This window comes from Branchiostoma floridae, chromosome 19 (assembly GCF_000003815.2).
Source record: "Branchiostoma floridae strain S238N-H82 chromosome 19, Bfl_VNyyK, whole genome shotgun sequence".
NCBI classification, from domain to species: Eukaryota; Metazoa; Chordata; class Leptocardii; order Amphioxiformes; family Branchiostomatidae; genus Branchiostoma; species Branchiostoma floridae.
This window is the reverse complement of record NC_049997.1, coordinates 11,414,955-11,434,703: the sequence shown is the minus strand read 5'-3', so window position 1 is coordinate 11,434,703 and position 19,749 is coordinate 11,414,955. Positions and strand designations below refer to the sequence as shown.

The window sequence follows — 19,749 nt, the reverse complement described above, 5'->3', positions numbered from 1 at the left end:
GTACGTCTGCATTAGCATTAGCCTTTCCTGGCCGATACTTAACGTCAAAATTAAAACTGGATAACTGGGCCACCCACCGCTGCTCGGTGGCCCCCAACTTGGCCGTGTCAAGGTGTGCCAAAGGGTTATTATCTGTGTATACTGTAAATTCGTGTCCAAACAAATGCTCCTTAAATTTCTCGGATATCGCCCACTTTAATGCTAGTAACTCTAACTTAAAAGAACTATAGTTATCCCAGTTCCGTTCTGCGGGCCTCAGCCCTCGGCTCGCGTAAGCTATCACCCTTTCTACGCCGTCTTGTTCCTGAGCTAGGACTGCACCTAAGCCATCATTACTGGCATCGGTGTACACAACAAAGGGTTTCGAGTAATCTGGGTACGCTAACAAAGGAGACGTCATCAATTTCTCACGAAGGGTATCGAAAGCTGTCTGGCAAGCTGGCGTCCAGGCGAAAGGGGTGTCTTTCCGCACAAGGTCATGTAAGGGGCGAGCTATCTTACCAAAGGACTCTACAAACCGACGGTAGTACGAGGCGAACCCCAGAAACTGACGAACTTGTTTCACCGTTTTGGGTATGGGCCAATCTCGCAGGGCTGCCACCTTATCGCTATCCGTGGCGACCCCGTCTGCACTCACTACGTGACCTAAGTACTTGACTGACGTCTGCAACAGATGGCACTTATTAGGCTTGAGTTTCAAGCCATACTGACTCAGACGGCTGAACACTAGGTCTAGCCTCTCCAGATGTTCATCGAAGCCCTTAGAAAATACAATGATGTCATCGAGGTATATTAACAGAATTTCGAGATTCTGGTCTCCTAGGCAACGCTGCATTAACCTCTGAAAGGTCGAGGGGGCATTGCAAAGGCCAAAGGGCATACGTTTGAACTCGTGTAACCCGTATTGGGTACAAAATGCGGTCTTTTCTCTGTCCCTTTCGTCGACCTCAACTTGCCAGTATCCCGAGGCTAAGTCCAGAGTTGAAAACAGCTGTGCCCCGCCCAGCGCGTCAAGGCTTTCCTCGATTCTGGGCAGGGGAAATGCATCTCTGTGTGTGCGTGCATTCAATTTCCTATAATCTACACAAAATCGCAAACTCCCATCCTTCTTCCGAACTAAAACGACTGGTGCGGCCCAAGGGGAGCAGCTAGGCTGAATTACGTCCTGATCTAACATTGCCTGTATATGGGCCTTAACCTCGTGGTGAAGGGCAGGGGGAATCCGGCGGTACGGTTCCCTGGATGGTGGTGCATCCCCTGTCTGAATTCTATGGGTAATGACATTAGTATGGCCAAAATCATACTTATCCTTGGAAAAGACGGCCTTGTGTTTTGTCAATAATCCCTGCAGCTTATCTTTCTGTTCGCCGGACAATTTTGTAACATCAATGTCAACATCTACTGGCAGTGCGTCCTTATCCGAAGTTACTGGACCGTCTGCCACCGGCTCTGCGTTTACAAATCGGGCGTGAGCTTCTACCCTATCGCCTAGTTTGACATCGACCTCGAGTTCCTGTTCTGGCACTCGATCCACTAAAAATAGCTCCCCTAATTTAGCACGGGTCCCCAACGTGATATCCCAATCCCCGACATTAGCTACCCGTACAGGGACACGTCCGGCCGTCACCTCAGCATAGCTGCGGGCTACAAGTATGGACTTCGGCAGAGTCCCTGGCTCTGGAGGCTCAACTAAAACAGTATAGGGGGCGCCGTCGGGTCCCGGGCGTGCCCTGCCAAATATAACCACCTCGTGACCGGCGGGAATTACTAACTTCTGGCGATGAGGAGCCCAGACGTACCCAACACGCCCGTTCTCCGCGGTCGTAAACCGCTTGCGTTTTTCCTCTGCCTTCAAAGCCTGGGCCCACACCCGGGCCTCCTTATCTCCGCTGTCAAGGGTAAGGGGAGCTTCGGTGGCCCCTCCCAAGATAGATAAACACTCGCCTATAATATTCATCCCTAACACTACTGAACCGGCCCAGCTAGGAATATTTTCTGCTACTAGGACCCCCCGCTGTGGTATGACGTGGCCCATTACTTCCACGTCCATTTCTACATAACCTAGGAAATCCAGTTCTAGTCCATTCATCGCAGTCACCCTTACCCACGAAGTGTCACGGGACAAATCTTTCCCTTCGGTGCCAAAATTATTTTCGAAACAATCCCGTGTCATTATGGTTACCATAGAGCCTGTGTCTAATAAACAACGCATTTCTTTCCCTGCAAATTTTACGTTGGCCGTCAAACTCCCCCCAACCGTCCGTGAAGTCAGCGAGCTTACTAATCGCGGGAAGTTGTTAGTGTAACTATAAACACTCGCGGCACCCGAACCTATTCTACCTGTAGCTTGGGGACTATCTTCGTTAGTTTCCTCCGTCCGGTGCCCCTCCCCGGCGGAGACCCCTAGTTTGGCGAGCCCTGCTGGCCGCCCTGCGGCGCTACGCTCTGACTGCTAGAGGACCCACTCGAGCCCCTCGGCGTACCAATGGTGGAATCCGGACGAGCGGCGCCATACTGGCGGCAATCGCGCCCAATGTGCCCGACCTCATCACACAGACGACAGATTGGCCGCCCGTCTTCGGCGTAGCGATACCTTGGGTACCGCTGGTCACGTTCGTTCGGACGGCGGTCCCATCCGAATCGATTTGGGCCTTGGCGCCCCGACCTAGCGCCACTAGGGCCAGGACGTGGCACGTTATACTGCTCATACTGCTCGGGTCTACGAGCCAGGGCCTCGTTCGTCCGGATTAGGGCCTCGTTCTGCGCGCGTAGTTCTCGAATTTCACGTCTTAAATCTTCCTGACCTTGGTAATATCTATACGACGTGTCCGCCGTCCCCTGGGAGTCAGTGGACGCGCAGGCGCCCCTGGAGCTGGCTTCTTTTACGGGTGATCGCCCCCCTGTAAGCCCCCTGACTTCCAGTCGGATATCCATGAACGTGCATTCGCGGCGTTGCCGAACATGCGCTTCTAGATGCCTACTCAGGTGCCTATCCCGAAGCCCGGCAATAAACTTATCGCGGAGGGCCCTGTCCTGGTCTGTTAATATGCCCGGCCGCTTCTGCTCTGCTCTGTGTGCTAGGCCCTGCAGAGCGAGGGCATAGTCGCGATATGACTCGTCCGGTCCTTGTTCCCGCCGATAGAACTCGGACAACAAGGTCGTGCAGGGAGCTGTGTCTCTATACGCGTCCCTCAACACGCGGATTATAGTGTCAATACTCGTCTTCTCCCGCGACGAGAGGCAGGCCACCTCACGTTTGGCATCCCCCTCTAAGCTTCGCAAGACTAGATGGGCCTGCTGTTCAGGCGGGGTACCCCACGAGCTGAACGAAATCTGGGCCTCCTCCCACCAGTCCTCAAACGAACTGGCGGGGTCCCTGCCAGAGAATTTCGTCAAATTTTTCTCCCGCTGTACCACGACCGTCGGCGGAGGCAAGGAGAGGACCGACTGTCCCAACCCCAGCTGTGGAGTCCCCGGTGCCCCTGGCAATGTAGGGGCCCCGTTCAGTAATTGGTGCCCGCCCCCCTGCTGCGAGGTGGAAACGGCCGTCGCCCCGGTAGCGGACGTCGCGACGGACTGTGTTTCGGACGGGTCCGCCTGCGATACCGTCATCGAGGCCCATGATGGCGTGGCCGAACCCGAGGGCACATAAATGGGAGTGGAGCCTCCCGCCTGACCATCTATCTGGCTTACTCCTGCGAGGCTATAATCACTAATCGACGGTGAAGCGGGGCTGTCCCTTAAAGCAAAACGCGGAAATGTCACCACGGGCGTGCTATTCGATGCCCCCGCTACACTCGACGTCGAAGTGCGCCCTAGATATGCCCTAAGTTGAGCGGCTTGGGAGAACGGAGACTCGACCTCGGCAATACTTGGTTTGGGTCGGGTTGCGGAGGTTGACGCCTTTACATCCCCTCCCTTGCTGGTTTCACTCCCTTTTTTCTGTTCCGTAGACATCTTACAATGATTTGCCGGCCTGCCTACACTTTCAAGACTCGCCTCTGACAGCCACAAATTTGGATCGATAACGCAAGAATCGAAACACGACAGAGGCAAAAAGTAAAACAATCAACAAAAATACTCGAAGTCAAATAAGCCGCGACCTGTCTGACTCAACAGTCTATCCTATTTAGTTCCTTGCCTGCTCAACCAACTAGTACTTAGATATTCCATAAAAATCAAATCTAACGTCAAGTACTACAACTGTCTATCTACGAACTGGACACTCTGGGGACATTAACGATCGTTACGGTACGCGTGGCCGCTGGCAGTGTCTCTTCGTTTGGTGGCAGTGCCACAAGTCCTACTCTCATAAACACCTCATGCCCAACATTCATCTCACTCAACCGGCGGCTCGTCATCTGAAGCTCGTACGGGTGCGAAAACCACACTACAACATTTCTGCTTCCTGCGGAGAATTGAACTGCCTCTCTCTGCCTCAGGAATCGATAGCCAAAAGTCCTAGCGAACCCACACGCCCACTCTATGTCACTCTCGGACCCGTGTCTCAGCGGAATCAGTATGTTCCCAGCAGGTATCGACATTGGGGTACTTCATCTACTAATTTAATGTTCGGGGCTCGCTCAAACGGGTACGCCGTTGTCGAAATGGGCACAACTTTAAGCCCTGTTTCGAAGTATGTACTACAATGTATCCCCTTGCATTTCAATTCTGCCCATACGAACTTCAACTGGTCCGGGAGGGCAAACCAGTATACTTTGTGCTCGGACGTTTCTCCCAGAATTGTTTCGAACTGCTCAATAACGTGGAATCCCTTGTTTATTATCCCTATGTCTATCACCTTCTGTACTTCTGCGATATGTTCTAACGGCGCTAACAGCGTACTCCACGGAGCCAACGTCATTCACCTTTCCTATCACAATTGCTACCTACAATTTACAGCGGACCGGGCCAAGGCCGCATGGCACTCTGCCACCCCACAAAAAAGTCCACTCACCTGATTCTTGTTCTCTCGCCATGGTGAACTGTATCTCCTTGTCCGGCTTTGTCTTCTTCCCGTAACGTCAGGTCGAAATCCTGGTCGCTCGCGCCACATGTAAGGTAGCCAGGAGTAGTCTGCTCTCTGACGATCCTCACGGAGGCTCTAGGACAAAGTCTCTAGAGCCACCACCTGCTGTGTCGACTCGAGTGAAAGGCCGGGGCCCGCAAAATGTTCGATCACCGAGATTTATTCAGTCATCACCGACAGTTCCAGAAAGTCTCTGCGGTATGGTAGCTCCAGGGAAAGCAGGATGTAAGTCCTACAAAGTTCCAGAACTGCTCAAGTCGTTGACAGATTCTTCAGGCGAGGCAGTGTGTGGCCCTTAGGCCCAAAAACTCTTGTTCTTGCTAAGTGTTTCCCAACTTTTATTTCCTAGATTTTGGTGTCCGCCTCCACCCAAATTTGGTCCGAAACGATATAAAATGCAATCGGCCATTGGTCAACATAAATCGGTTTTGGTATTTCTCATTTATCATTTTGAGTTCTTACTGTCAGTTTTGACGGACATTTCGAAGCAGAAATCGTGGTTAACTCGCTTTTCCTCTAATAAAAGTCCCATTAATAGTGAATTTGGCCCCAACCTTTGGATAATTGGTGATGGGTTCGTGTCCTTTGCAACCGGTAAATGTGGGATACGGGACTTCCCCAATTTGGTCCTCGCAATAATCAATAATATCAGTCAACGTCTTTTGAGCATGAGCAGTGTTCGACAAGTAGTTGATATCCAAAACAAACAAGGAACGCTAGGGGCTTTCCCAAGTGCTACCGTCGCAGCTTCTTAAGTACAAGTGACAGGTCCCGTGACCTCTATAACATATGTTCCCTTGACATACAACCTCTTAGGTTAACTATCTCCGTCGATCCCCCGAGTACAGTAGGGCCGACGAGTTCCAAAGCTAATTCACTACAGGGGTGCTCGACCCGCTGCTCTGGTGGTAATCATTGCTTCCCGGCCATTCTAGAGAATAACAATGTTTCACGGTTACCTGCGGAAGCAACCCTACTATCTCAATAAATCTATCCTTACACTCACACTGGTGTCACCTCCCAAAAGATGATGATCTGAAGTGAACTGAACCGGTATTATTTGTCGTGTCAATAAAGCTTGCATGGTATTATGGGTGGGGTGGCGGGGGGGGGGGGTCGTTATAGCTAACTGTGGAGGTTTCAACGTGATTTTTAAGTGCTATTTGTCGTCTTGCTGTTTATAACGATTATAAATGTTCCGAGAAGAATAAAAAAAATAAATGATAGAGAGCAATTTTTTTTGCTACAATGCATCTCTTAGAAAACTTCTGTTTCGTGTGGTTCTAGCAATAGATAGCGCTTTTCCCCCATGCAGGTACTGTTTACACAATACAGTAACATTTCCTAAACTGCCACGTAGACGTGTACACGCTGTAAACTGACGTCTGTGGTTTGGGCAGAGCATGACAGTCAGGTTCTTTCTTTTTTGAAGTTTTTAAGTCTTCTTTTTTGACGAGTTGGCCCGAGGAGGACTTCTTTAACCTGTGTTTTCTTGAACGTGAACGACACAGGTGAGGTTTGTCTTTGACCTTGTCCAGCTAAATTACTGAGTGGTCAAACAATGTGTAGTTCGACTTTTTGGTTTCTCAGAGGATGTCATCCATTTAATCAAATCAACATTGATTTGACTACATGGATGACATGTTCTGAGAAACCCAAAGCCGATGTTACAGACAGTGCGTGTATTGGTTTGCTTTGGTTTGGTTTGGTTTGTTTTGGTTTGTTTTGTTTTGGTGGTTTGGTTTGGTTGGGTCTGGTTGGTGTAGTGTGTCGGTTGAATAAAACATTTGGTTGTATACAAAGAATCTTGTTATTGTCTCAATTTCTTTCTATTTTCGATTTTTCAGGTGAAGTGAATTTACCAGGCAGTGGTGAATTTTGCACAAGGAAAAGTCGGTAAAATATTCGAAGCAGGATGAGAATAACAAACGTAAGGGCACGTACATTAGTGATTAATCTGATTGGAGTAGTCGTGGGATACAGCCTGTGTCTCTTGCAAAGCGTGGACTACAAAAACGCCTCTGTCCCTCTACATCAGGAGAAGATCGAGGAAGTGCAACGTCACATCTCTTCAGATGATCATGTTCGGTAAGTAACTGTACACTTCTCCCTGTTATAGTACGTCACTGGTGTCATGCCAAATTTCTGCTCAGTTATTATTGTCGCTTTGTGGGTTAGTGTGTGTGCGAGTTAAGGCATAGGGTGAAGGTTTTGGGTCTCCACATCGCGACCCCTCCTACTAAACTCCGCTCAACGTCTGCTTGAAAATTGCTATCATGTTGCCCCAGGAGTGTGATGAAATTCTATCCCCTCGAGTACGTATACTGGAAAACCCCAAGCAGTGTCGTGGCAAATAGTTGGGAGGGGCAACGGATTGGCTTGGCAGGAATATATCCACATAACGTTGCGTTCTCGTGTATAAGGTCTTATTAATTCTCATTTCGTCTCTTCATCGTGGCAAATGTGAAAAAATACGTTTCCAATGAACCTATAGGAAATTGTTCAATTAATGCTGAGCACATATACCCTACATCATATAGTAGAATTCAGTTGACAGTTTACTTTCCTCTGTTTGTTTCTTGCTTGATTAAAGCAAGAGTTCGTAGACCTCATACCTCCATAAAATATCTTAATTTGGCAAATGTTGTCCAGATTTACATAATCTGTGCATGGTAACATTAGCTTACCCATGTCAGAATGTTTGTTATTCCTGTGACTTTGGTGATGTATGACAATTTCGTATTTTAGGAATGATTTGTATCATTGGTATCTGTTCATGTTCTATCTGCCATGAATTATATATGTTACATATCCTATCATGAAAAACACTGGGGTTATGACTGTACTTCACCTAGCCTCCATAGCAGGCTCTCTGGGGCCTTTTTTGAGCTCATAATACACTTTTGCTGGTCATTTCTATTTGTACTCGGTCGCTGATAGCTGTCGTTTTCTCGCTGCCGAACTACAGGATCAGAAAACGACAGCAATCAGCGACCGAGTACAAATAGAAATGGCCAGCAAAAGTGTATTATGAGCTCAAAATAGCCCCCAGAGAACCTGCTATTGAGGCTAACTTCACCGGTGTAACCGGATGCACTATGGTGATGATGATGGTTATCTGCCACCAAAAAATCAATACCATACCATACCATACCAGGACAAAAGATCCAAAGTTCTACTGCAGTACCAAGGTCACACACCAATCAACATTGACATGCCAAATATCATTGTAATCCATCAAGAAGTTTGTAAGCCTGGAAGTCTGGAAACACACACGGACAGACCAAAACCTCACCTCACCTCACCTCACCTAGTCCCATCCTCAACAGGAGGGTCGGGGACCATGGTTGTCTGACCAAAACAATACCTCCAATTTTCATGGAAGCAACAATACATCAGCTAGCTATATATAGATGTAGGCTAATCGCTCGAAGTCTTGGCCATGTGAAGAAATGGCTAATTACCTCCATGAAATGTCATGGAGGTTATATTTTACCCTGCGTTTGTGTGTCTGTCTGTCTGTCTGTCTGTCTGTCTGTCTGTCTGTCTGTCAACAAGATAACTCAAGAACGGCTGGATAGATTGGTTTCATACTTGGTGTGTTGGTAGGGTGTGATGAAAGCTGGAAGTGATTAGATTTTGGGCCCCCTAGCGGTTTCCCTTGGTACTGCAGCGTTTTGCTATCTCGTGTTCTGAACAAGCTATGGTCCCAATTTTTATGTGTTACATAGCTCTTGCGCTCAGAAATAAGTGACATAAGTTTGGGCCCCCTAGCGTCTAGTTTTGGGATAGCAGGGGCATTTTTGTCAAAAACTTCTGAAGACGATGACTCAATAAAGGAACAGCTGATTTTCATGATTTTTGGTATGTAGGTACCTCAGACAATGTTGTACAAAATGAAATACTAATTATGCAAAATTATATTACATTTGCATAATTAATGAGAATATTCTATCATAGCAGTTTTTTCTATGTATCTCTTGTCCCTGACGTGATATGGTTTTGACATTTGGGTGGTAGATAGCTTTTAGTGTCATGACAAAGTGGGGCAAGTTTCAGCCCCCTAACATTTAATTTGGGAACTGCAGGGGCGTTTTTGTCAAGACATTCCAATGAGGATAACTGCAGAAAGGATTGACGGATTGGCATCATATTAGGCATGCGGGTACCTTAGGCAAAGATGTCCATAATGATATACATGTTATGCAAATGAGAGCTTAATTTGCATAATTAATGAGGAAATTGTATGATTCCATTTTTTTCAATAACTGGACTTCAATAAATGTAACACATGTTAATTAGGATAGGTAGAATATAAGCAGATACCAAATATGGTAATGAGGAACTTATTTGCATAATTTATGTAAAAATTGCAAAACCGCTGTATGATCAATAATGGGAATTTTATAATTGTGACATGTGTACGTTAGTCAATGATGAACAACACCATGCATAAATTATGTTCATGTGTTAGTCAATTTCTTGAAATTTATGAAAGCTCTAAATTTTCATGGAGGTATGAGGTCGCCGAACTCTAGTTCCATATCTTTAGGTCTAGACGTCCACAGGGGCTACAGAACTTAGGTGGACCACGGAAAATACTTCTGGACTGTGGAGCTAACGTTGCTTCTACTGTACAGGTAAGAAAAAGGATACTTCTTTGCAGCCTCCCTTATGGCCTTCCAGGAGCGCTAGGATTTATTGTTGGATAGGCAATTTTCAACATATGGGCCGGGTTCTTATGGCTGGAAGGTTGTTTCTCCGCCCGCTAGAAAACCTGCGATCTTTCGATCCAGTGGGTGCAGACACGATTCTCCCGGGCCTATATTTTGAAATTTGCAAATCATGCATTAATTAATGAAAGGTTTAACAAATGGCTAAACGCACAGAGTGTGGCATACCGAACGATAGATCCTTCATATCTTTCACACCTTCTTGTGTCAAATATCATTATAATCAATCCATGGATTAAAGTTGTGACCACAAACATGACAGATATCAGAAAACACACACAAACATTGTCAGACGACACACACACACACACACACAAACACACACACAGACATCACACACACACACACACACACAAACATCACACACATACACACACAGACACACACACAAACATCACACACATACACACAAACAACATGCACATACAAACAACACACACAACACAGACATTCATACAAACACACACATACGCACACACACACACACACACACACACACACACACATACACACACACACAAACACACATGCCTCCTTTCTCATGACAAAAATGTCTGAAAAACTATTGTGACAACGCTATAACGAAGACCAACCCCCGCATGTTCTGTGCAGTTATTTCGGGAGACTTACCCTGGTGGAACAGACTACATTATCCACTCGTTCGAGCTGGATGCGAGGCTGGCGCCCTACTTTGCGTCCTACTCCAACCACGTCCTCCACTGTCCAGTTGCCGTGGCCGGGAAAGATGGTCATTATGTCACTTTTCTTACCGTTTAAATGTCCTCTCAAGACTTACACAAAGCTTGATCTTACCTCGCCGTTGATCTTTAATAGATGCTCCATCTACACATGTATATTGAATGGCTGAAAGAGCTTTATTGTACATCTAAGTATAAAGCAGAAGTACAAATTCAGTGATATAAGAAGATATTACAGCCACAATGACTTAAGTATACTATGTTGTTCAACTTCTCGCTTCGTAAAACAATTGTAAAATGTAAGGACATATGGCACTTATAGTACATGATGATTATGTATCAATTGCATAAGCAATTTTCTGTGCTGTACAAATATTGTATCGGTCGGCAAGCACTGTTCTTCCAGAGCTTTCGCTTTTGCGTCGCCAGTTTTTTCTTCCTCGTTGTTAATCTACTTCAAAGCTTGAACATGAAGTGCCATAGTCGCAATTAGAAAATGGGGCCCCGTCGGATGGTGTAGGGGCTGTTTTTTGCCGCTTGCGAGTGTGGTCCCTACGTGGTCCTATTGCTACTGGGCTATTTTTTTGGCACGAAACAACTGAAAACACAGGATCCGGGATGTTACCTGATAAGATCAAAGGGGGTCCACCCAAAAAAAAAAACAAAAAAACAGCCGGGTTGCTGTGGTCGATACGTGGTCATAAGTCATCATGAAGGATGACAACAACTTCCAGGCACCTCCTCTCTTACAAAAACGCCTGTCAACAATAAACGGTTGCCATGGCAACCCGAAAAAATGGAAAATTGTCCAAACTTCTTGAAATTGTTGCCAACTAGATTTTAGGAAAAAGCTGGGGCGTCTATATCTGGACTGGCTATCACGTCAGGCTACTCAGATACCCCCATTCATAGCCCAACTCTTTTTTTTTCACTCGCACACACTGCTTTTAGACGAGCCTGGTAAAGTATTGTATGCGAGTAGCTTGACACAAGGCAAAAATGTTGCCTTTCTAATATCATCATTTTCTTCACAGGAAACATCACTGCCTACACCGAGTCAGCATGGTTTCCCGACAAAGGTTTGGTCCATGGTAATGACAGGCTGTGGGGAGGTGGGGGGATCTTCGTCCATGATGAGGAGAGAGATGATGCAAAAGCTGGCAGACAATTGGGCGTGCGTAACGTCATACCTATGGTGGATCTGTCCAAGTGGATACAGGAAAACACCAGTATGTTTGAGATATCATGTACATACCGTTAAGTCGTGTGATACAAATTCAGGATGTTTGGCCCAGAAGTCAGAGGAACTAGTTATAAATCCATTCATGCTACCATTATCTTGTGTTCTTGGGGAAAACACTGCATGAAATTCCTCACCTCAATCGGGTTTAAAAACGGGTTCCTGGCTTTGATTAGGAGCAAGTAGTGTCTTTTTATCTTCTCATCATGCAATGTGTGCATACATTAATATCACTAGCCAGGGAATCGTGCTATGTAATATTATTGTGCCCAAACTTCACCAAACAGCAGTGTTTTTCTGAAAATACTATTGATTGATGATATCATACTACTTGTGCATCAGAAAAACACAAATGCACCAAAAAGCACCAATGGAAAAGCAAAGAAAATGATATTTGTTGAATTGTTTTTGTAATAATTGTTGACAAATATCCTTTACTTTACTTAAAATTCATTTGCTTATGTCCAGCACCAGAAGACTACGTTATTTTCAAGCTTGATGTTGAGGGAGCTGAGTATGAGATCTTGGAAAAGATGATCAAAGAAGGCACCTTCAAGTGGATAGACAAGTGCGTGATTTTATCCGTCAAGTCCTTTTAAATCTCGGTAAACATGATAATATAATATATATATAATATAGCCATGGGTTCCAAAGCTACACCAGTCCTTTCTTACATCAAAAGCTACCTGCCGCCAAAAAAATTAAAACCATTGCGTATCCAGGCCCAAAGTTACAAAAACCGGAGTACCAAGGTCTCACGCCAAGGGGGCAAAAACCAATCTTTACCTTCGGCTTCCCAAGCCCTATCAACATACCAAATATCATTACAATCCTTCCATGGGTTCTGAAGTTATGCTGGTCGTAAATGTCAGGAAACGCAAACGTATCAGACACACACACACACACACACACATGTACAGTTACACACACACACACACACACACACACACACACACACACACACACACACATACACACGCACACGCACATACACACACATACACACACACACATACACGCACATGTACAAGTACACACACACACACACACACACACATACACACACACACGCACATACACACACACACACACACATACACACACACACGCACATACACACACGCACATTCAAACAACACACACAACACAGACTCATCAATTCGACGTTATACGACTGTACGTTTATCAATAAAGTCTCGTATCCCTGTAGACGTACTGTATCCAACTATTGCAGGTTTTATGGTGAGTTCCACGGCTCGCTTCCTGTACCGAATTGGCCGATAGAAAGAAGACTAGAACTTAAGTCTACTCTGGCAAGCCTTGGCATCAAACAGATTGACTGGGCAGCGCAGAACAAAAGATACCATGACATGGAACTCCTTCAGAAATCCGACGTAAGTACAATAGAAGTGATGCAACGCTAGTTCACCACGGGGTGAATTTATATCTGTTTTTTTTTTAAATAGGGTATTTGGGGATATCAAACATTAAGCATGCAAATTAAGTCTCACCTTACATAATTTGCACTTCATTATGTACATCTCTGCCTAAGGTACCTGCATACTAAATATCATGGAAATCCGTCGTTTCTTTGTTCCGTTATTTTCCTTGCCGCAAACTCCTTGCCGCAAACTTATTTGAGTCCTATAGTGAAAAACACTGTCTAGTTAGATTTTTCTCATTGGATATGCAAATTAAGTCCTTAGAACGACAAAGAATGAAAGGAATTGAATAGGAAAAGGTCTAGATCTACTTTAAGTTGGGATAGTACTTGACCCAATCTTGGTTGAACGTGTTACCAGGTCCCGTTTGACGCCCCTGGAGTTGCTGGGGACGTCTACTCCAACTGTTCCCGCTCTCCTGGCGGTCCTGCCCGCCTGGCCCTGACGGTTCAGGTCGGGATGAACAGGAAGGCAGCCCACAAGCTGGTGGAGACCATCCGGGCGCACCGTAGCAACATGCCGGTCACTCTCTTCGTCTACGGGGACTTCGTGCAGGAGCATCCGGACCTGATCACCAAGTGGGCCGACAGATATACGATAGGAATACGAGAGGTATGTACTTGTTATACAGCACCGTTTTTGTCTTTTTCGAGCACAAATTTCGCTGTCTATGCATGGAAGATCATAGATGGTTTACAACAAAAAAGAGAATATAATAGAAAGATGTTTGCATAAGTCAGTTTAGTTTTTTTTCAGAAACTTTTTTAGTCTAGTCCAGTTCTGTGCCGGTGTACAGGTGTACAAAGCATTGGTTGTACCTCGTGCGTGGTATCCGACAATGTCATAAATGAAGACGTGACACCGATAGAAATGTATACTATCAGAAGATAGGAATATGCAACTTTGGACTACAAGTCAGAGATCCTCAATATGCACTATTCCTCCTTGTAAAATCGTCCCACAGGGCGCACCGTTTCCGGCAGGTCACTGGGTCCTGCAGAACATCAAAGTGATGCGGATGAGCATGGTGTCGGCTGTACAGCGGATGAGGGAAGTCGGGCTACAGCCGGCCTACTACTGTCCTGATGGTCTGTCGGAGCGGGTGAGAGAAATAGCGAAGGCAAGAGAGTTGAGGCTCATTCAACCAACAACAAGCTTTCCTCCAACTGTTGGTAAGTTGTCGCACAGAAAAAAGTGTGTTGCACACCAAAAAAAGTAAGTTTGCAGCGCAAAAAAAAGTAGGTGTGTTGTCCAGAAAATAGGCGTGTTGACCAGAAAAAGTAGGTGTGCTTTACTGTTGCCAATTGGCCACAGTACTATCCATCCTGTATACTGTAAATGTATTTAAGTTCGCGGGGATTTGATTTCGCGGTAGCGGGAAAATGACTTTTCGCGGTGGATTTAAGTTCGCGGTAACACCATAGGCTGCAATCTAATATCACAATAGAAACATTTTCGCGGTGGTTTTAAATTCGCGGTGAAGTGGTCACTGCGAACATTAGTCCACCGCGAACATTTCTGCATTTACAGTATTGTATGAGACAAGCTTGCAGTGCTACCTTGACCTTTGACCTTAATTGGTCTCGCGCAACTCGCATTCTCCTTTCAGGAACACTGCTGACCGAAGACAACTACTACCAGTACATGGACGTGTTTAGGAACCCCAGGGCGATCCGTATCCTGCACGAGCGCATCTCTAACGGAGGGATCCTCAGTCTGGACAGTGACCATCTCGACAGCTACATGATCTCCGCTTTTCTCATGGACTATCTGTATGAAAACTCCGGCTTTGAACTTGTCAGCCTAGACACCTGTTTAAAATCGTAGAGTCGGTCTGCAAGGAATAAATAGTACGTGTTCTGTAAAGGGGCAAGTTTATATAGTGTTGCCTTTATACGGATAATGTTCTTTTCTATTGTCGATCGCTTTGTCATTGTATACATAATATTGTACAAATTGTAGCAGCCTTTATGAGTATATATATACATGATTGTTAAATGTATGCAGGTATCAGCATAAGGATTGAATATTTACAAAATGCATGTTCAAGGACAATGATGTACTGATTTTTTGCTTGTCTGGCATCATTTTGAGACTTGAAATCGATTTTAGAGTAAACAATTTATGTATTATACGAACGTTCAACATTAAGAGTGACAATATCTAAGACATTTCACGAAAAAAAAGCATGGAATTTTAGGCAAAACACATGTTTTCTACGCATTTTACCAATAGAAGAGTTGCCTGTAAAAGGCCTGTAAATTGCCACATTCTGAAAGGATACCACATCCAAACCTTCAGTCAGGGAAAGGCTGAACAAAATAAACTCAACGGTCAGTCGATAGATCTAATTTTCCTATCAAAATGATGTAAGGCATGTGGATTAATAGCACTTAACCTTGTTCAGTATAACATTGGGCGCTAGGGGGAGCCACTTGAGGGGCTGAATTCTTGTACTTAGAAAATATTTGTTTTCATATAATTAAAAAAAATAAGTTTTTAATAACTACAGATCGTTAGTAGATATTAATTTGCGCAACCGTGAGTGTGTAGCTTTCATAGTTATGCACATGAAAAACATAGTTTCATTGCAGTGGTATGTACCAAAGTCCTGTGTTTTTTCATAGAAAGAAATAATATTAGGGGCAATAAAACCTGATGACGTCATCAATATGCCCCCCCCCCCATCAGATTTTGAATTCTTTCATGCCTATCTTTCAATAGTCGCTACGGCTCCATTCTTTCTTAATTCATTAATGAGAAAACAATGGAAGGTCAAAATGCAAATTTAGCCAACCTAAATACCTTAACGTGACACCGTCTTGCACAGCAAGTAGACCTACATCGAGTGCAGATGTAACGCTAGTTCAACTTTATAAACCTATATCCACTGCTTTTAAGTTAAAGCGAGATATTTAGCGATGTCGAGTCGATCGACTGTAGTTTCATACTGCAGTACAAATTTGAAACCATCGTCTGTTGACTTGATATTTCTAAATACCTCGTTTCCAAAAACAACGGATATAGGTTACCCCAGGAATGAAGGTGAAGTAGTGTTGACATGTCTTGCTATTTCCAGGGAAAGCACCATGAAAATTTAGCTTCAACAAGACCAAGGGAAATCACTTTAAGTTAACCCTGTTTAGGGAATTAAAAGTATGCAATTCAATTTGTCCTTGATGACGTTTTATTGATTAATTCTCTACGTTTTTTTCATAAACAACAGACAGTAGATTTTCCTTGTACTTAACATGAGATGTACTTTCTTATTTACATTTGTACTTTCTTTCTTTCTTCTTTTCTTTCTTTCCTTCCTTTTTTCTTTCTTTCTTTCTTGCTTCAAATTCATCACAAGTAAAATGTGAAGAGGGATGAAACAGGTGCAAAGTCACTTTTACAAATAGCCCCTCAAAACACGCTAAAGACTAGATCAAAAATGCAATAAAAACCAACTCCATGCATACACATACATGTATATACATTGATACAGATAATAGACCTAGACATAAAAAATATTACGCATTATCCATAGGAATGTACAATAAAGAGTATACATCAGTGGGCTCTTAAGAAAATTTGAAAACAAACTAAATACAACTTCAAAGTGGAAAGAAAAGATAGCAGAATTTAACTGTCGTGATATATACATTTATGATGTATATATGCATCCCGGTGCAACAGCATTTACATTAAAAAAACTAATAATAAACATCCTTCATATGTTTTAATTCTACAATAAAGATTTATCATCACAATTGTATATGTGTTGATCTTAAGCATAAAAAAGATCTGGAATTATTACCATTCATACGTACATTAACCCTTTACTCATTGCCACAATAACTCGCATTTTGATTCTAAGCACAATAAACCACTTAATTATAGGGCCTTCAAATGTGCTGTATCAAAAAATAATATCGTTCTTCTGGATTCTATGAATTATGCCAGGTGAAAAGTCTTGATGAATTTGTAACAGATATTCAAGTTGATTCTAAGATTCCTAGCCATTTCTTGGGATTTGTTTGCGTGTACAATATGTGTCACAAAGTATGGTAACGTTACATAACGTCGATGAAGGTTAGACATCCGGGTAATAAGATATGCCAAAAACAGTTACTCAAGCAGCTAGATGTAATTTTGGAAACTGCATGGTAATAACATTAAACAGCAAGTGAATAAAAGCTATTCTTTGTCAGCAAGTCCAAGTCTTCAAGTAGATGTTTCAACTTATATTTTACAATTTGTAACGCTCATTCACCTTTATCCGCGGGGTAACCTATATCCGTTGTTTTTAAGAATAGAGTATTTAGGGATATCAAGTCGACGGACGCTGGTTTCAAATTACGGTATTTTGAAAATATTGCAGCTTGAAACCACTGTTCATCGACTTGATATACCTAAATACCCTGGTTTGAAAAACAACGGAAATAGGTTATCCCACGGATAAAGGGGAAATAGCGTTACTAAAAGAAAAGGAGATGACAAAATTCATCCAATCGAGGAAACTGGGCTTATCCGGCACAACAGTAGATTTTGCTGCCTGTAAAGCAGCAAGCTCCGTCCCCACAGTCGCTACTCGCAACGGCACGGTAGCCTCTTTTGCAGCCGCTGTGGCTGCAGAACGGAGAGTCACCTTCCCAGTAACAATCTGAAACACATTTAACACACATTGAACAATCTGCAACACAAAAGTCTTTTTTCATCTTCATTATACCCCCCTCACATTATATACGATCTTCGGACGTACTTCGCGATCGCAGGAAGGTCGGCTGATTTTAAGATCTTAAGATGGTCTCGCGAATTTTCGCCCCAAAACTGTCCCCCTCACACATGAGCGAGGCTCGTGCGATCGACGGTGAATAAATCTATGATAATGAACCTCCCATGACCTCTTGCACGCGGACAAGGTAACACAAAACGTTCCTCAAAAAAGGCAAGAGATCAATAAATGTTGCTTATTTTAGTTTGCTACACCGTCTGAATAAAGAGGACAACGTGCCTTCCCTACCACATGTTGAAGGACAAAAACTACAGGATCTGAAGTGCAACACTAGTTCACCAATTATACCTAACGTTATTTCATAACGTTGTATTAGAGAAACATAGTATCTTGGGATATCTAGTCGACGGAAGGTTGTTTTCAAACTGCAATATTTTCAAAATATTGCAACTTGAATCAACCATCGACTTGAAATTCCTAAATACCATGTTTAAAAAACGGCTATAAATTTATAAACGGTTACGTCACGGATACATGAATGAATAAATGAATGAACTTTATTGCACAACACCTGTGCATAGTAGATCTACAGTGTGTGACAACGACTATTATGTAATTTAGTGTTACGTCAATGAAAATTAGAAATACAGGTGGCGTTTTCGGATTGCGTTCGTTGTTGGCGAGTTATTCTCTGTAACCGCGACCCAAAAGGTGCATTTTTGAAAAGTTTCAGACAGAAATGGACAAACTATGGTATCATTGGAAAGGTCTCTTGGTGGGGAGTTGAACACTGCAATCCATTTCTCAGGTAACTTAAGGCCTGTGACACGAGGGTAGCTAATGTTAAAACGCTTAAATCCTTATAACTTGCTCTCGCGTAGTCGTATCAAGATGAAACTTCACAGAATGCTTGAAGTGTTCAAAATGTAATAAAGACTTGTGGATTTGTACGTGAAATGCTGGAATTTGGGGTAAGAAATACACATTTTGGTTAAAAAACATCGTTCACTTCATATGTCCAAGCCTTGGCGAGGACAGCACGTTTAGCTTTAATATTCATCAAGAGAAGAGCTTACCTCTTTTAGATCAACTTTTTCCGCGGCTATTCTGGTTAAAGTGAAGGGATCGTAACTTTTTTAGGCTAAAAATACCAAAAAATTGTTTTTTTTTCTAATTTTTCGATAAAAATGAGCTCTAGTGAAAATACTTAAAAACAAAAACAAAATAGTCGCGGACAGTTTCAACAAACAAGTTCTAATACTTCAAAATACACTAAATTTCTTAGCAATAATGCTGTTTTGACTGAGGCTGAAGCTCATAAATGTGACTATGCAAGATGATTCGCGAATCTTCGGACAGTTGTCAATGAAAGCTGTCGTTTTCCCGCCATTTTACATCGAACACGGTTCGGGCGGTACCATTATGCAGCTTATGCGGTATTCTTAATCGCATCGAATTTTATAAATATTTGATAAATACTTCATCAATACCTAAAACTTTTCTGACAACTTGGCGGGTCCCGCAGGTCACCTGCGGTCACAGAGTGGTTCGAAATTCATGTTCGGTTCCAGCACCCTGGTAACATTGCGGGGCCTCGCCTTTTTTTACTCCCCAGGGAGCTACATCGAATCACAGGCCTTAAGTTACCTGAGTTTCGGATTGCGTTCGTTGTTGGCAAATGATTCGCGTTAAAAGCTAAGTCCCTGTAACCGCGACCCAAAATGTGCATTTTTTCAAAAGAGTTCGAAATGGACAAACTATGGTATCATTGGAAAGTTCTCAGAGTTTAAGCTTTCAACGCACACACACCAAACGCGGATTGCAGTGTTCAACTCCCCACAAAGAGACCTTTCTAATGATACCATAGTTTGCCCATTTCTGAACACT

At 43.8% G+C, this 19,749-nt stretch overlaps 1 protein-coding gene and 1 long non-coding RNA gene across 3 annotated transcripts in view; one reads left to right on the top strand and one right to left on the bottom strand.

Moving 5' to 3' along the window:
• The first annotated feature begins 6,317 nt into the window (after nt 1-6,317).
• LOC118406650 lies at nt 6,318-15,664 on the top strand. 2 transcript variants are annotated; one of them, XM_035806875.1, is made up of 10 exons: nt 6,318-6,540; nt 6,877-7,117; nt 9,582-9,669; nt 10,375-10,510; nt 11,495-11,689; nt 12,169-12,268; nt 12,935-13,094; nt 13,503-13,754; nt 14,107-14,314; nt 14,752-15,664. In XM_035806875.1, the coding sequence occupies exons 2-10, from the start codon at nt 6,945-6,947 to the stop codon at nt 14,967-14,969; spliced, it is 1,530 nt and encodes a 509-aa protein (XP_035662768.1). In that variant the 5' UTR covers nt 6,318-6,540; nt 6,877-6,944; the 3' UTR covers nt 14,970-15,664. The 2 variants fall into 2 exon arrangements, with proteins under 2 accessions (XP_035662768.1, XP_035662769.1); XM_035806876.1 differs by lacking the exon at nt 6,318-6,540 and having other exon boundaries at nt 6,790-7,117.
• An 807-nt stretch (nt 15,665-16,471) lies between these two features.
• The window catches only part of LOC118406697, an 11,152-nt gene continuing 7,874 nt past the window's right edge, over nt 16,472-19,749 (bottom strand). The window contains exon 3 of the long non-coding RNA XR_004830070.1: nt 16,472-17,790. This is a non-coding gene — a long non-coding RNA (uncharacterized LOC118406697). The remainder of the gene's footprint in view (nt 17,791-19,749) is intronic.

What these genes read in the sequence shown, in the direction of transcription:
- LOC118406650 (XM_035806875.1), top strand. Translation starts at nt 6,945, where the DNA reads ATGAGAATAACAAACGTAAGGGCACGTACATTAGTGATTAATCTGATT. An exon ending in TCTTCAGATGATCATGTTCG is followed by an intron (nt 7,118 to 9,581) that starts GTAAGTAACTGT and finishes CCATATCTTTAG; the next exon opens with GTCTAGACGTCCACAGGGGC. An exon ending in AAGCTTTCCTCCAACTGTTG is followed by an intron (nt 14,315 to 14,751) that starts GTAAGTTGTCGC and finishes TTCTCCTTTCAG; the next exon opens with GAACACTGCTGACCGAAGAC.